The following is a 17,937-nucleotide window of genomic DNA, read 5'->3' as shown; positions in this document are numbered from 1 at the left end:
AACTGGAATGTTGGATCAAGCGTAGACCAAGGCTGGGAGTTGGCTCTTTTACCGTCATACCTTGGCAAAGGAACCACAAAAATCGCAATAGAAGGGTATCCGCCTGAAATTAGATCGGCGTGGCCTCTGGCAGTCGCTTGCTCCAATATCAAGGAGGAGGTGACACTGTTGGAGTTCAAGGAGAAAAAAGTGTTAGCGTCGATTTTGATAAGAGCCAAAATGATAGGAAAATAAAAGGCACGTCTTAGAGTTTCAAAAAACTTAATTATCAGAAAAGGTTCAAAATTTAATTTTATTGATTTAGAGTAGGGAACAAACAGGCATACTCCACATTGTACAGTAGTGGAAAAACAAATAAATTGAAGGTCTTTAATTGAAACAGTCTCTTAAACGAGTAGCACAATTAAAATGTTATACAGCAAAAGGTCATGAACGATTGCAGATTTCTGAAACTAGGTCTTTATCTCAGAAAGCGCGATTGACTTTTAGAGATAATTGCATTTCTAAATTCATTGGTGTTAAGTATTGCCGAAAATCATTAAAAGCGTAACCTGCCGATCTGAAGAAACGTTCCAAGATGTTGGACGATGGTAACAAAAATCTACAGTTCAAATATTGCTGAGGTGAAATTTTATCTTTTTTCAAACAAACTGAAGCAAAAATCATCTTCTGCAGGTAAATTAGACTGTTGTGATGTGTCTGTCACTACTTTCAGCTGATGTAGAGCAGCCACTTCATCCACAGTTAGCTCTGCTTCTGCATGTTGTAAAATTTTCACAACTCTACTTTCAAAAATTTGGGCTGTGCGCATTGGCTGCTGATAGAAGCAAATATTTTTAAAACTCCTCGTAAGGATACTATGCGGGAATTTCGTCAAAAAGAATTCGAGCTTCTCCCAAATCTATTCCTGTTCTTTGCAAGGCGGCTGTTACTGAGCGTAATTTTCCTAAATTGCTTTTTAAAGTCTGCAGATCATTATGATCGCGTGAAGTCAACAGATAATCAAATAGCTTTGGATCGCCTTGAACAGAGTCTAAAAACGACTGGAGTTGGATGTACCGCTCAATCATAAGTACTGGACCAACGGGTTTTATTTCTTTGTAAAGGTTTGCAAAGGCGTTTTTTTCCTGAAGTTTACCCGCAAGTTTTAATGATTTTGTCTGGCCCATCAACGTATTAACTTTATCAAGCAGAACTTCCTGCTTGTCGAGGTAAGCAGAAACAGCTAGATAAAATTTATGAGAGGCACATCCAATCAATGGTATTCTACACAAATTCGCTATAGATTTGTTCTTTTTAGTATTATTTCCAGTAATAGCTACATTTTCTAAATTTTTGTTATAGACACTTAACACATTCTCTATGAATTCGACATAACCAGAAGCAGTGAATAATGCTTCACCTACCATTGGCAAAAATGCCAGCAAAACAGTACAATAGTCATTTTGATAATTGAACGAATAAGATGCAAGCAGTCCAATGAAATGTGTTGGTCCCTTAGTCCAACCGTCGATTACCAACGAAAATTTACTTAGAAATTCATCAGACATTTTCTTTTCCACTTCTTGAATAAGTTTCTCCATGTGTTTCTTTAAGGTCACATTTGTCATACTTCCCAAGTTTGTGGACTTACGAAGCCAGTGGGTCTTCAATAAAAGAAAACGGTTTTAAACCAATACACACCCACTCAATCCAACCATAAACATTTAAGACCGAGCGACTGACCTAACTACTTCTTGGTGAAAGAAAACTCGATTAAGATGGTTGTCGAGTTGCTTGTATGGTAGAATACCCTGGATGCTGCTTTTTATGTGATTTATAAGATTTGTCCATCCATTTCCTTTTTTCTGGGTCAACTTTTCCCACACTTGCATTTTCATACATGCTCACTGTCTATTTGCTTAAAATATTTTCTGACGATTTGCTCGTTTTTCCGCGCCATGGGTTAGTTTAAAATAGAAGATATTTCGCCACTCCACTGATGAAAGTCTGATTCAGTTAATATGTTGGGGCGGAATTCAAGATACAACTACGTTGCAGGCGAAGTTACGATTTAATTTGAAAACAGAATGTGTGAATCATTCTAGGCAGTCAGAACTAATAATCATTCGACAGCGATTATTTGACAACATACACAATAACCGATAGCCAAGCATCATAGAATGTGTATCATTCTCAATAGCCCGAATCAAGCATCGACACTTGACAACATACACAATAATCAAATCCAAAGCACAACAGAATATATGAATCATTCTCAGCAGTCAGAACAAAGCGTGAACACAATACCTCAAATAATCCTTTCTACTGGAAGCACAAGGCCTCCGATTAAGGGGAAGGGATTAAGTCGATTACATCGACCTGAATGCGTAACTGGTGATTATTAAGTCGACCCCGTCGGAATTTGAACTCAGAACGTAATGACAGACGAAATACCGCTAAGCTTTTCGCCCAGCGTGCTAACTATTCTGTCTTTTCGCCGCCTATAATACATCAAGTAATAATAGAGCACTGTATTTGCCAATTGTACGTAGAATGGAGTATAAGCCATTTGAAAAACTTTCGCTGACAATGTTGCAATTAACTGCAATTAATCGATATGATAGCAATCAATTATGTAAACGGCAGTACGACTCTAATCAATTAATTGGACCAATATATTGCAATTAATTTTTACAACCTCTGTTTCGAACGTGTCAAACGCCACAGGTTGGAAGAGATAGTTCACTGTCGAGTTCCGATACTTCAGGGTTTTGTTCCGTTCGGCTACGGAATCAGTGACCTTCTGATTTACTGCAGTATCCAGGATGTGGGAGGGAGCAAAAGAGTCGCAGACTGTGACATCCCCAATGCGGCACCTACCTCTAACCCTGAGAGGGGGCAGAGGTTCTCCGGTAATTTGCTTTCGTTTAAATAAATATCGGAATGTTTAAAGACATCTTATAAAATGACAATGTTCTAGAAGAAAAAAAAATTGTAATGCAAAGAACTAATATTTAGCGCGCTTATAACTTGATGAAGTTCCGCGCTGAATATCGTTCAAGAAAGAACAAGATTCAATGTGAAAAGACATTTGCAAGTTTTAGAGAGTTACCCTGGCCAAGGGGAACTACTCTCGACTCGCTGGTTTTGTTTCGGCAACGTCAACCTCTTCTGATAAAAACATTAGATAAGGTCTTCTTTATCATCAGCTTACTCACACCATCATCATCATCATCATCATCTACTATTATATATACATACATATACATACATATATATATACACACACACATATGTGTGTAATTTTATTTAAACTTAAGATACTTAAGAACGACAGATATTTCGTTTATATTTGTTGAAACAATCGAACAAAATGTCTTCTGAGACGAAATCCAAGTCAGAATCGTCCAACTGTGTCAAAGCCCGGTCCATGTTACAGCAATGCCTGTCGGCGAGGTTGCTGGTCCAGCCGAAAACTGATGACAAAGATGCAGAATTTGTTGAAATAGGTAACTACCACCCATTTATTGTATTTTATTGTTTAGCCTCATATCAGCGTTAATATAGCAGGGTTATGATGAAAGATATTCCATCAAACCATGACCATCCCATCTATATCTGGGATTAACATAAATGAAGGTGGCCCTCTATATTTTTTTTAATAGTAAGGATATTGAAAGAGATTTGACTGCTGTTTCTAGCAAGCTGAACAAACAGGCTCACGCACACATACACTTGGTTGTCGTTTTTTTCTTTTGGTGGTTGTTTATTAGAGAATCTCTTGATTCCATTATTAAGAAATCAAAGAACAAAATCAGAAGAAACTAGCTGTGGCCTATGTAAAAAAATATTTTTTGGAAAAAGCAAAAAAAAAAAAACCCCAATTTCTCTCAAACGAAGGGTCAGTCCTATATTGTTAGATTGCTATTCTACAGACTTAGTCAAACTCTGAATTTTCATTCCATTGCAAAGTGTTTTCTTTCCTTGCTACATCTGTTAAAAATCTTTGTCGTTAGTTTAACTTCTCGTTTATTTTTTTCTTGCTATTGTTTTATTTTCTTCAGTTTCTCTGAAACTAAAATATTATCTGGACACCTGAGCCGAGCCTCATATGATCAAAATTAAGCTGCCAGCGGTTCCTAATGTATTTTATCAAGGAACCCTTACATAATTTTAATAAGACTTTAAAAGAATTAATTATTAACTAAAAAAAAACTTCCAAAAACTATATAAAACAAGGGAAGCCTTCGACTGTTTCTGTAAACACAGGGTGTGCGTATTATTTACCTTTGCTATATATATATATATATATATATATATATATATATATATATATATATATATATACACACACTATTATTTATAACTTTATATACTCCGAGTTCCACGATTAAAAACAGTTATTTTCACAACCCCCTTAGAGAAGTACTTTGCTAAGTTAAAAACGAATAGAAGGCTCTTTACAGTTTCGATTATTTAAGGAAACTTCCTTTCACTTTGTTGCTAAATCTATCGATGTTACAGTGAAGTAAATCGGAACAATAAACTTATTAGAAATAGAAAAATCTCCCTCGGAGATTGACTATGTTGGGCATGGCTAGAATACTTTTTGAGCAAAATTCAAGTCACTTTTTCTGTTGGTAAATGTCCTTGCTTCACAAGAGCTAAAGTGTCATTGACCTGTAAAGATGGGAGAGTCACAGTTTCAATTATAGGTCTTGCTCAGAGTTGACTTAGAACTAAAGTACTCTATCAACATTATATGAACTAAAGACTGACGTTTTTAAGTGGCCACTCAATCTGGTAGAAATAGCCATCAGGTCTCCCTCAGATCACAACTTACTATCTTAATCAAGGAGTGATACATTAGATATTGTAAGTATAGATAGCTGTGGAGACACTGTGAAAATAAGATGGCATGGTTGCAGTTGGATTACTTTTTATCATAAGTAAGATCAGGTTAAACTTAGTGGATTGCAAAATTTAAAGCTGGAGAGTTTAGCTTGGAAGATGACAGTTGCAGTGGAAGTCCCTCACAAACTATCAGAAAGGAATTGCTTGAACCAGTATTCTGTTTGTGATATGCTTTTTAAACGGAATGAAAGCATCTTTTTTTTTTTTTTTTTTTTTTTTTTTGAAACAACTTTTGACTAAAGATAAAAAATGGATTGTGTACGAAAACGTAGTGCGCAAAATATCTTGGAATTTGCATAAGGATCCCCCAAACAGCAACCAAAGATGGATATCCATGGGATCATAAAAGCATTATTTATTATGAGCTTCTCCCACAAAACCAGACCTTTAATTTTAATGTGTACTGTTGTCAGCTGGCTTATGTTTGTATGTGTAATATCTGTCTGTCTGTTTTTCTCTCTCTCTGCATGTAGTTCTCCACTGCCAAATATGTATGTGTACACACACACACACACACACATATATATATATATATATATATATATATATATATATATATATATTCCTTTGTCATTTGATATTTGACATAATGCTCTGTACTCACCTAATGCTTTACTCTAAACCATCTGTATATTGGGTTCTAACAAGTGGTTATTAGTATTGTAAAATCATTATAGAAATGTATGTATATATACATACATAGATACATAGATACATATATATATATATATATATATATATATATAAATGTGTGTATGTGTGTGTATAGCTAATCAAATTATGTCTGTTAATACATTTGTCTTTCTCTGTTCAGGTCGTGGCCTTATAGCATATGTGTGCTTCATGAAAGGATCCAATGAAGAATTGGTTGACCGCATGGTGAAATCAGTTCTAAATGTGAGACTGAGTGAAAACGAGGCTGGGAAGCTTGTGTCAATTATGGACCTTCCAGGAGACGTGTTGATCATTCCACAAGCGACTCTGGGAGGAAGCATGAAAGGCAAATGTATGCAATACCACAAGAATATTGCCAAAGATGAAGGACAGTTGCTTTACACTCGTTTTGTCAATATATGCCGGAACACAGTACAGAAGCAGAACCAAGAATGCACAGTTCAGAATGGTACTTATGGTAACCGGCAAGTTTTAAGCACTGTAACAAATGGACCATTCTCTCATTTTCTTGAATTTTCTTGATTAAAATTAATATTATTTGAAACCTGTAACATTATTGTTAATTTCTTTTTCTCACACACTCCTTCTCTTCTACATTACTCCAACTGGGCCAGTGAGAGGGATGTGTCCTATATGGTGTTTCAATGTGGTAGAAGTAGCAACCAAAATCTCTCTTATATCATCCACATCTTTAATCCTGTCACTCCATGTTCCCATTATAACAGGAATAGCTTAAACGCCATCTCTGCTAAATTCACAATAAAACAGTGGTGAAAAAGAAGATACAACTGATTCTGTCCATCAGTTTGCCTGCAATTGTTACTCTTGTGTTGTGTATGCACCTATTTATCTTTTTTGCTCAGGAGCTCCAGTGGAGGGTAAAATTAGACACAGGGGACCCTGGCCTGAGAAGGTTAAAAATGGAAAGACACATTGATGGTCATGGCTGGAACACTGCTCGACTCAGGCTATAAACATCAACAACAATATCTACAGGCAACTCCAACTATGTCACTTGGCACCTCTACATGGTTGTTCAACCTGTTAGAAATTGCAGCAAAATCTCCTTCAAATCACACATTACTGACATGGAGAATATCTTGGATTCTTTACACACACACACACACACACATTCAAACTAGATGTTCATGGCTGGAATGCCTTTGATCATGGGTTTACTTGATCTGGAATGGCCTGGGTTAAACTAAAACAATCACCAATAATTGCTTTCCCTTCTCAAAAACTGAGTCTTTCTAAAATCTCAGCCTAATGTCTTAAATGAAGACAAAAAGACAGCCGAGAGGAAGGCCTTCAGTTTGAGGTTTAACCTGGAGCTAATAATTATTTCTACTCTAGGCACAAGGCTTTGAAAATTTGGAGGGAAGGAGGCTAGTCGATTACATTGACCCTCAATGTGTAACTGATACTTATTTCATTGACCCCAAAAGAAGAAAGGCAAAGTCGACCTCGGGGGAATTAACCTGGAGCTAATAATACTTCGATTCCGTTTCTTCCTCTGACATGACAGTAGTAGTAATAGTAGTAGTGATGGTGAATGAGATAGAGGGGGGGGGGTTCTAGAAACAAGGGAAGCTACTCTGTATTGTTGGCTGCTGCACTGTTTCAAATTCATAAAACACGAGGACTTTTTCCATCAAAATCAATTTTAAAATTAAGGGTTGCATATAATACATAGTCTATGGTTACAATGGGTTTTCCCACCTAATTTTATTAAGAAAAAAAAACTCATTTAATGAAACTATTTTTAGATTATTTTTCTCATTACATATATATCACATAAAATGGTATTGGATGACAGTAAATTCTACTTCTGTATCAGTTGCACATCAATACAACACACAGTGTTATAATATTTTTAGGTTTAAAAAATAGTTGTTATACATAATAGTATAATATACATGGACTTTTACTATATTTACAATAAGACTTGAAGACTAGTGAAATTAATCATATTGAGGGACGAAACTGAAAGATTTGAAAGGAAGTTGTTTGGATGCAGCTGTTCAGATGCTGATGATCTGGCATGGCTGACTGGACTTTCAGCTTATTTTGGTGACTACTTTTTGATGCTGTATGGAAACACAACACATACAAGTGTACAGAAATGTACAGATAGCAATAGTGAGGGAGAGATATTAGAATATATTAATTGAACTCAATTGACATAAACACTTACCCTCTCCTCATATCTATCTGTAGTTACTCTATCCATATTACAAGTTCAGGTTTACACCTATAATTATTGGGGCCCTGGAATATGTAGCACACGGTCTAAATACCAATCTTGAGAAATTAGGCTTCCCAAAACCAGAAAGGAAAGATCTAATTTGAAGATTATATATCCAATCCATCACTGGAACTGTAAAAATTTACCATGGGTTCATCATTTAAATATATATGAGCATGTCGAGATATGCAACTATATGCATGAGAATACATAAAGCAAAACATACAAATCTGTACATACATGCATGCATACATACATACATACATACATACATACATACATACATACCCTGTCGATGTTGAGATTCTAATGAAGGAGCCTTTGATCTTAGTTAGAAACCAGTTCTTTTTCTACTGGCAAGAAATCTTGAAATAAACTGAATAATGACATACATAACATGTAGAATATGAGGGGTTAATTCACTGGTGATCTAAACGAATAGGTACCCGGTACCATGAGTAAGTGCTATAATTGGTCATCTGTTCAGTTCCAAGTTCACAACTGAGGCTGGAGCCAGGGATCCTTATTAGGCTTCCGAGTTAGCAGGTATATAATATATTAGAGGAAAAAGGACAACAAAAACCAAGGCAGGACAGGTATCTCAAGCCATTTAGAATATTTAATTAGGGTCAGGTGGATTTGAAGTCTTAAAGCTGTTTCTGAGATATCCCAAGTGATAGACTAGCATGTCCGTACACTGGTTATACCATCATCAGAGGCAAGGTGAGTATGTATGAAAGATCTAGACAAGGAAATTCAGTTTATAAGGAATAAAATGGTAGATAGAAGAATAAAGAGTAAAACAGTAGATAGAGGAATATATATAACGTGTGTATACATATATATATATATATATATAAAGTAAATAACATGTATGGATATTCTTTATGAATATATATATATATATAAGGTTGAGGAGGGTATTGGATTTAACCAAACCCAGGAGGATACAGGTAATACCGAGTAAGTGCTGTATACCGATTAGTTTGCCCCAGCCGTTGTATGAACAGGATTGGGGATTATAAGTCGTGTATTAGCGTGTGTATATGTAAATATATAAAAACAAAAAGATAAAGAGAGCAAAGGTAAGGTTGAAGAATTTTATGGAAAATTCTTCAACCTTACCTTTGCTCTCTTTATCTTTTTGTTTTTATATATTTCCATATATATATATATATATATATTTAAACAATAGGATAAAAATTGGATATTAATTAATATCAATTTAATACCACGTAACCAGCACATTAAAAGAATCAAGGAGATTCAGGAAAATTATCTGAATCTCAAAGGATTATTTTATCTGTACATATAAAAATATATATATAAATAGATATAAAGGAGGTCACTAAGAGACCTGCTAATGTGCTAGAAGAAGATCACATGCCATGTGTCTACTAAGACCGGATATTTCACAAAGTGAATTCACTTTGTGAAATATCCGGTCTTAGTAGACACATGACATGTGATCTTCTTCTAGCACATTGGCAGGCCTCTTAGTGACCTCCTTTATATATATATATATATATATATATATATATATATATATATATAATTAAGGGATCAGCAACATATGTTTATAAATGTATAAGAACTTTTAAATAAGTTCTTCACCGATAGTGGTGTTTACATACCGAAGAGCTTGGTAAAAATTATTAATTATTAATTTATTAATAAATTAATAATCCTTTACTCTTTTATATATGTTATGTGTATTCTATCTACTGTTTTACTCTTTACACACATACACACACATACACGTGTATGAGTATGTGTGCTGGCGGTGTGTGTGTGCGTGCGCGCGTTTATATGACTACGCGTGAAAATCTAATAGATTTCTGTCTCGCTTTATTTATTTATTTATTTATTTACTTACTTATATACATATATTATAGTCACCTGACAAGCGCTGCCATATAGAGATAAGTCAGCAATTAAATACAAGTGTTTATATAAGTGGAGTAGACTATAAAATAAACAGTTGTCCCATTTTGACATAGTTGCTTGTGATATCTCACACAAAACGTCTAATGATCACAGCTTAACTGCAGCTAGGGGAGCACAACAAGTCTATTATCATACTTACTACATTAAGTTAGTATTTACATCAGTTACGTGGCAGCGTATGTATGGCAGGCTCTACACAGATATGCTGTTGTAGCTTCTCCTTGTTGAAAGCTGGCTGTTTTCAAATGAATGTTATGACAGCCTGCACATGTTATTGTTGTTGTTTTTAGTCATCACCCACCTCGTGTAAGTCCTAGTTCTTTAAAGCTGTTCCTGCTGTGATTATTTCCCTTCTTCTATTTATTTATTTTTTCCAGACATCGTGGTACATTATTTAAAAGTATCATTCCGCTTTTGCTCTCACTCTCTCTTTCTTCCCCCCTCCTCCCATCTTCTCCCACTCAGTAGTTGTTGATTGCTTTCGTATAAATGAGATTTCGCTGCTAAATTTGACAGTCCAGGCGCCTGCAAATGTTCAAAACTGTTCTGTCAGTAGGTTTTTGTGATAGTAGCCTGGCTAGAAGGAGGTGTCGTTCGGCTCTAGGCCACGCTTGTATGGGGGTGACATTTTTGGCCCTGTTGTGTTAGACCATATAGGCTTGGGGGCCTGGGGAGGGCGGCAAACCGCAGGGCTTCCCTGGGCGCACACAGTCGAGCTACGCCACAGTTTGATGAGTGACTATGTAGTTGAACTGAATGTGTAACTTTGAGCCAGCAGAAAGAGGAAATTCAGTCATTTCAGTTTCGCCTCTCTCCTATATATGTATGTAGTGGATCATGCATGCTTGAAGTGGATTCAATCCACCATAGCCAAATTTAAATTAACACCGCAACAGAACTTTTCCCACGGAGGAACAATGGTTTTTCTCTGACAGCAGTTTTACATTTTCCAGATGTCTTTAGCTAGGCCGAAACAATGTCTTCACCACTCGACCCTTTCTAACCTCTTCTACTTCACCGAAAGCTAGAATAGAGATAACAAGACCACCAACTGAATCTGTTGTTCTCAATGATATGTCTATCCTTCTGGATAGTTATAAAAGCAAGAAACCCCAAGCAAAAAGTTAGTTCAGTCACCAGTTGGTGACGACTCAACGAGTCCAGTCACATGGTGACGACTCAGCGAGAATGAAGTCTGGCTGACCAGCTAGAACCTCGGTCAGAGGGAGAAATGAAGTTTACGGTCAGCAACTGTGAGACAACGTCCTACCCCCTACAACTCTCACTAGCTCTAATTCTCTTCTCTTACAACATCTCTCTATCTCTCTCTGTAATTACTACTAAGCAAGGAAGAGAACACAAACCAAACATCGCATGCTTTTTGATTTATCATAACCTGCCCGTCGAGGTCTGGTATTTTTCAACGTAGCGGTAAATATTTCCTTAAAACTTAATGCATTGTTCATCTTTTGCATCCTGCAACAAGTCGCTATAACAACAAATTTTTATCGCCACAACTGCTGACTCCGATATCATCATAATATTGTTTATAAATCAATTTCTCCCATTACAACTGGTGCCCCTCGACTTCAACAATAAAACCTACCCGTTACAACTGGTGATCCCGAACAAGAGAATTGCAGCCTTCTCAAAAACCACACTAATTATTATCGTTACAATTGGTGACCCTCGACATCAAATAAAAACTTTATCGTTACATGTATACACTGTTTTGAATACATGTCCCTAAGAGATGTTATCTCTAGATGAATATCGCAGTAAATTTGTCTTTCAACAATATATTTACCTTAAGTGATACATAGATGGCTATGTATGTATACAGAAAGAAATAGATTAGGTAGGTAGATGACAAAGAGGCTATAACCGAGTCCATATAAGTTCTAGGCATTTGAGTAATATATGTAAAACTGCAGCAAAAACGTGCATTCCTATAGTTTCATTCCATCCATAGCTACCGGTCATCTGTATACGACTTGGTGTTCGTATCTCTTGCTAACTGACCCTACATTTTTGTCTCCTTCCATGCTGTTTCTCTTTTTTTTTGTGTGTGTTCTTTTCCTCTTTTTCTTTCTTAACACAATTCGTATCCATGTTCATCAGTTTTTTCGTTTGCCATTTTAGGATTCCAGCTCCATAGCGTAGTGATGCTATCGCCCTTGTATTAATTACTTCGATTTTACTCCATCCGGTCAATTTTGAGCGCAACACTAATCTTAGTCAACGGAAATATTCCATCCTCAGTTGCTCTTTCATTTGTTTCTCCATTACCTCGTTGAATTCAAGTATGTTAATGTATTTGTAGCCTTCTGTTTCAATTTGTTTAATCAATTTTCTATTAGGTAATTCTATCCCTGCTTGGGACTGTGCCCTGCCTCCTTTCAAGTACACTATACCACACTTCTTGAGCCCGATTTCTATTCTAATATCAGCGCTAAAACAGTGGATCATGTTCACCAAAAAATTCACTTGTGCCTTACCCTTGCCATACAGCTTCAAATCATCCATGAAGTGGAGGTGGTTGATTGTTTGAGATTTTAGCTGATATCCCAGGTTCATTTTCCAAGTACCAAGGTCAGAGGGGTCATGCAAAGAACAAAATGCAATGGAAATAAGCTATCACCTTGGAAAATTCCTCTTCTGATGCGCAGGGTGCCCAAACTTTTTCCGTAGGATGTCAATTCTACCATACTTCTCTTCAGCAGTCATGTTACATTTCTCGCAATTCCAAGCAGATCTAAGCACTCGATAATCCATAAAATCCGTATGTCCTGAGTTCAAATTCTGTCGAGGTCGGCTTCGCCTTTCATCCTTTCAGGGTCGATAAATTAAGTCCCAATGAAACACCGGGGTCGATGTAATCGACTAAGCCCCTCCCTCAAAATTTTAAAAGGATCACGTTTATTATTGTCGCTATACACAGTGAAGTCACGATAACTTAGAGCTCCATAAGTCTTAAAAACATTTAGAATGTTTGCAGCCTGTTAAGGCCCCGTTCATTAATTTTAATTGGTACAGCCTTAACGTTGGCGTTGCCAGGACTACGCTAGTAGTATTTTTGATTAGTGAAACTCTCTATTTTGCATGTGGTACACATCAATATTTTTAACTATCTCGAAAAAACAAACTTCTTGATACTTTTCAAACATTTTAAAACATATCGGAAAAAGAATTCATAATAACGTTCTTATTTCTTTATTGCCCACAAGGGGCTAAACATAGAGGGAACAAACAAGGACAGACGAACGGATTAAGTCGATTACATCGACCCAGTGCATAACTGGTACTTAATGTATCGACTCCGAAAGGATGAAAGGTAAAGTCGACCTCGGCGGAATTTGAACTCAGAACGTAACGGCAGACGAAATACCGCTAAGCATTTCGCCCGGCGTGCTAACGATTCTGCCAGCTCGCCACCTTAAAAAGAATTCATAATAACGTTCGATAACGGGACACGTTCCACATCCCCGTATACATGTGCATGCATACATACATACATATTTATAGTTGTCTTCGGAGAGTCCATATGACAGGAGAGCCCACCCAATATAAGTAATATAGTAAGTATTATTTGAATACAAAATTATAAATTAAGAACCATATTTTAACCAAGCAAAATAAGAAGCAAAACCAGGGCGGCGGCGAGCTGGCAGAAACGCTAGCACGCCGGACGAAATGCTTGGCGATATTTCGTCTGTCTTTATGTTCTGAGTTCAAATTCTGCCCAGGTTGACTTTGCCTTTCATCCTTTCTGGGTCGATAAATTAAATACCAGTTATGCACTGGGGTCGATGTAATCGACTTAACCCCTTTGTTTGTCCTTGTTTATCCCCTCTATGTTTAGTCCCTTGTGGGCAATAAAGAAATAAGAAGCAAGACCAAATAATCGTCAGACATGAATGACCGGAACAACTTTAGCTCTTTTGCACTAAAGATGTAAATATCTATATTCAGACAGAAGGGCAAGGGTGAAAACGTAAACCACTAAGGGAAATAACCTAAAAGACCACTGGCATAATTTTGGATAATTAGATTAAAATGTGATGCATTGAAAGACGTACATAAAATTTATTTTATTAAAATTTCTATTCTATTAAGTTGTCAAGAAAGTTCTTGCGGAATTTTAAATTTTGGTTTCAAATGATGTATTTCCAAATTAATTTTCGTTAAATTGCTTAGACTTTATATATCATTTTAAAACCCGTTTTTCGCTCTATCTAATCGTATTATTCTTTTTCTTTCTGAATAATTAGACCATTTTTTTCGGAACGTTGAATACAACCTGGGCAAAAAGCAAATTCGCACAATTTTCTTATTCCAGTTCAAACTAGGCCGAAAAACTGCTGAAACAGCTCGCGATATTAACGGTGCGTTTGGCCCAGGAACCACTAATGAACGTACAGCACAATGGTGGTTCAAGAAATTTCGTAGCGGTGACGAGAGTCTTGAAGATGATAAGCGTAGTGGTCGGCCATCGGATGTTGACAACGATCAGCTAAGAGCCTTAGTGGAAGCCAATCCACGCACAACTGCTGTAGAGCTTGTTTCTGAATTAGAAGTAACGTATACGACAATTTCCAACCACTTGAAAGAGATTGGAAAAACAAAAATACTTGAGAAATGGGTGTTGCATGAATTGAACGACAACCAAAAAAAAAAGGGGGGCGTTTTGAAGTGTCGTCTTCCCTTCTTTTACGCAACAAGAACGACCTGTTTCTCGACCGGATTGTGACTTGCGAGGAAAAGTGGATTCTTTATGTCAACCGGCAATGCTCAGCTCAGTGGTTGGATTCCGACGAAGCTCTACGGCACTTCCCGAAGCCAAAGTTGCACCAAAAGAAGGCCATGGTCTCATCCATCGCAGCTTTTTGGATCCAGGCGAAACCATTACGGCGGAGAAGTACTATCAGCAAATGGATGAAATGCATAAGAAACTCCGACAACAGCCAGCATTGGTCTATAGAAAAGGACCAATTCTTCTCCACGACAACGCTCGGCCGCACGTCGCACAACTGACCCTGCAGAAGTTGAACGAATTGGGCAACGAAACTCTGCCTCATTCGCCACACTCACCAGACCTCTTGCGTATCGACTACCACTTTTTCAAGCATCTCGACAACTTCCTGCCTGAGGAATGCTTCAAAAACCAAGACGATGCCAAACATGCCTTCAACGACTTCATCGCAACCAGAACGCAGGATTTTTACGCTACTGGCATAAATAAACTTGTTTCGCGTTGGCAAAAGTGTGTTGATTCCGATGGTGTTTATTTCGATTAATAAAGTTTTGTTTGAGTCGAGATATGTGCATCTGAATTCAAAGGTTAAAAACCGCAAGAACTTTCTTGACAACCTAATAACTAGAGAAAGAAAGTAAAACTGTAACTGAATTGTCAGCGACTCTCAATGAAAGTGAGAGATAAACGCAAGAAATTAACTTATTCATGAAGTTAATTTTCATGTTTAATATAAGGACAGTCAAAATGGACATATTTCAGTCTACTAGTCCTCATTACTATAATATAAATTAGCCAAGTCTTCCAAGAGAGTCTAGGAGAGGATTAGTATCAAAAACTAATATAAAATTATATCTTGAAAATCAATAGTTTATGATATGGCTGTATTTATGAAACTGCGAGGCAAGTAAAGAAATATATATATATATATATATATATATATATATATATATATATATATATATATATATATATATATATATATATATATAACTCTACTTAATTTAATCCATACTAGTCTTAGAACACCTTCCCACTAAAATAAAATGAAAATTACAATTTGAAACGAAAATTTGTGATGACGTACAGAGGCAAAGCTCGAGTATGTGTCGTCTAGGACAGCTCCAAAACTCGGAAGTTGAGTAACGTTTTCATGCTTGGATTTGTAAACAAACGATAAGAATAACACTGGTCAACAAAGAATTTGTCTCAAGGAAAGAATACTTGTATCTCATACGTTTTTGCATGCAGAATTCAAAAATAATGTCAAATTATCTGTACTACCCTTGGTTTCTCTGTTCCACAAGATCCCTCTCGGTTCCTGTTACGTGGGCTAAATTTCAGTTAAGCTGTTGAAACGGTTTAAGCTAACGGTTTAAGAAATACTCCTAATTTAAATTTTTATGAACAGAATTAACCTAGTGAAATCATAAATCTAGCTATCTGAGTCAATGAGTCCTCAAAGATATGAAATAAAAAATATGTAAAAATCCTAACACAGAAAAATACTAATACAGAAAAAGGCACTAAAATACACTAAAAGGCACTAAAGACACAAAAGCACAGAAAAATATGTAATATACTAACACACAGAAAAATTAAAACAAAACACGCGGTTGAAAAGAATCTTGTGATGTGAAGAATTAAGTGCGAAAAATCAACACTAACAACAGCGGCACAGACACCAGTGAACCACAACACAGCGTGTGGTTGTCATGGTAACAAGCTGCCAATGTCACGATGTCTGTTGATTGGCTAAAATTACCAAAATTTTCCAACTTTAATGCCAAATAAGATCAGATTCTTTAATTTACGAGATAAAGTAATTGGCTGATCGTAGAGTTGCATCGATAGATCAAAATTGAAAGCAATCTGAGCAAAATTAAGCGGGGAGGGGTGCCTCATTTTCTGAATGAAAAAGACCAGATTCCAGTGTTTTGTGTGTGCGTGTGTCTGTGTGCGCGCGCAATACAATATTAGCAACCGTCTCTATTAGCAACTGGGTTATTGTCACACTCAAGTCATGGGAAATGTTTGACACAGGCAACTTGCATTCCTCTCTTTCACATACACACTTTCTTTCCCAGTTTCACCTTCACTGTTCACACTTTTTCACTTTCTACCCTTTTTCTTCCTCTCTTTGTGTCTGAAATGTCAATTAGTCCCATATGCACACCCATCTACCACACGGGTGCGTGCGTACACTCTCTCACACACATTCATGCATACAGACGTATTATATGGCAGTGTCTTTACTGTTTTTATACCCTAATTATCACCGTTCCCGCATCTGCCCATCTCTGTCTCTCCTCCCGGATGTCCATCTGTGTGTCTATTTATCTGTTCCTTTAGCTGTATGTCCGTGTGTCTGTCTTTTCTCGCCAGATAATCCGCCTTCCCCAATTTGTCTGCATGTCTCATCCTATGCTATCTCATTCGTCACAGAACTTGTTTCTTCTATTTACCCGTCTACCAGTCTGTCAGTTTATTTATACCCTCCTCCTCCTCCTTCTTCTAGACACACACACACACACACACACAGAGTGTCTGTCTGTGACTGGCGTCCCATTGGGCCATCTGTGTACTTAGATACTTGATACCTAGATAGGTTTCGGCCACATTGGCCCAGGCCATAAGCTAACTTAATAGCACCACCTGGATAAGACATTTAGTAATGTATTTTTGTAGAGTTATTTTTAGGCACCATTGCCCATTCGATTAAAGAGTTGTTGTTTGCAGCAGTATATCCGGGTGGGGGTGGTTTATCTGGATTTTGTTGGAGATATTCATCCAGGAACTTTTTGAAGGTTATGAAATCTTTTTCCTCCTTTAAATGTTTTGGAATGATGTTAAAAAGAGCAGGTCCAGTTGAGGAGAAGTATTTCTGTCTTAGTGTTGTGATGTACCGAGAGCACGATTTTTGTAGAGGACGCATGGCACGGGGACTAAGCCTTCGGTGGATTTTAAAAGTGATACGGATATCATTTGGGCAATACTGTCGGAACAATTCCCACATCATTCAAATAATATAGCGCTCTCGGTGGTGCTGGAGAGAATACAGTTTGAGATTTGCGAGTCGATCCCGGTAATTAAGACCAGATATGCCATCAATTTTTTTTTCTTTGTAATTGATCTCTGGGGTGTTTCAAGCTTTTTAATATTCTGGCTCATGTAGGGAGACCATGGCGGGCAATAATATTCAAGGTGAGAACGGGTGAAGGTAGAAAAAAGAAGGATAATGGTTGGAGCATCTCTAGACTGGAAAGTCCTGAGAATCCGGGAGCACGCTCTGCGGACCATGTCGACTGTCTTGTTTATGTGGAAACTCCAAATTAAGTCATCGTCGACAGTCATACCGAGGTCCCTAGCAATGTTTGATGCCGCGAGGTGTTCGCCTGATGGAAGAATATATGGTTGT

The 17,937-nt window shown here is 37.0% G+C and overlaps 2 protein-coding genes across 2 annotated transcripts; one reads left to right on the top strand and one right to left on the bottom strand.

Moving 5' to 3' along the window:
• Positions 1-273: 273 nt before the first annotated feature.
• Positions 274-3,090, bottom strand: LOC149131364 (uncharacterized). Its single transcript, XM_089340609.1, has one exon. The coding sequence runs from the start codon at positions 1,608-1,610 to the stop codon at positions 858-860; it is 753 nt and encodes a 250-aa protein (XP_089196735.1). The 5' UTR covers positions 1,611-3,090; the 3' UTR covers positions 274-857.
• Positions 3,090-6,122, top strand: LOC106875827 (D-aminoacyl-tRNA deacylase 2). The gene is made up of 2 exons (XM_014924113.3): positions 3,090-3,491; positions 5,711-6,122. The coding sequence occupies exons 1-2, from the start codon at positions 3,356-3,358 to the stop codon at positions 6,091-6,093; spliced, it is 519 nt and encodes a 172-aa protein (XP_014779599.1). The 5' UTR covers positions 3,090-3,355; the 3' UTR covers positions 6,094-6,122.
• Positions 6,123-17,937: the final 11,815 nt, after the last annotated feature.

This window comes from Octopus bimaculoides, chromosome 23 (assembly GCF_046866305.1).
Source record: "Octopus bimaculoides isolate indiv1 chromosome 23, ASM4686630v1, whole genome shotgun sequence".
Lineage (NCBI taxonomy): Eukaryota > Metazoa > Mollusca > Cephalopoda > Octopoda > Octopodidae > Octopus > Octopus bimaculoides.
The sequence above is the reverse complement of the archived record's forward strand: the minus strand, read 5'-3'. Positions and strand labels throughout refer to the sequence as shown.

Bases quoted from the DNA above. Each gene is read 5' to 3' on its own strand.
- LOC149131364 (XM_089340609.1), bottom strand. From the start codon at position 1,610: ATGACAAATGTGACCTTAAAGAAACACATGGAGAAACTTATTCAAGAA.
- LOC106875827 (XM_014924113.3), top strand. From the start codon at position 3,356: ATGTCTTCTGAGACGAAATCCAAGTCAGAATCGTCCAACTGTGTCAAA. The intron at 3,492-5,710 runs GTAACTACCACC...TTCTCTGTTCAG, and splicing joins TGCAGAATTTGTTGAAATAG to GTCGTGGCCTTATAGCATAT.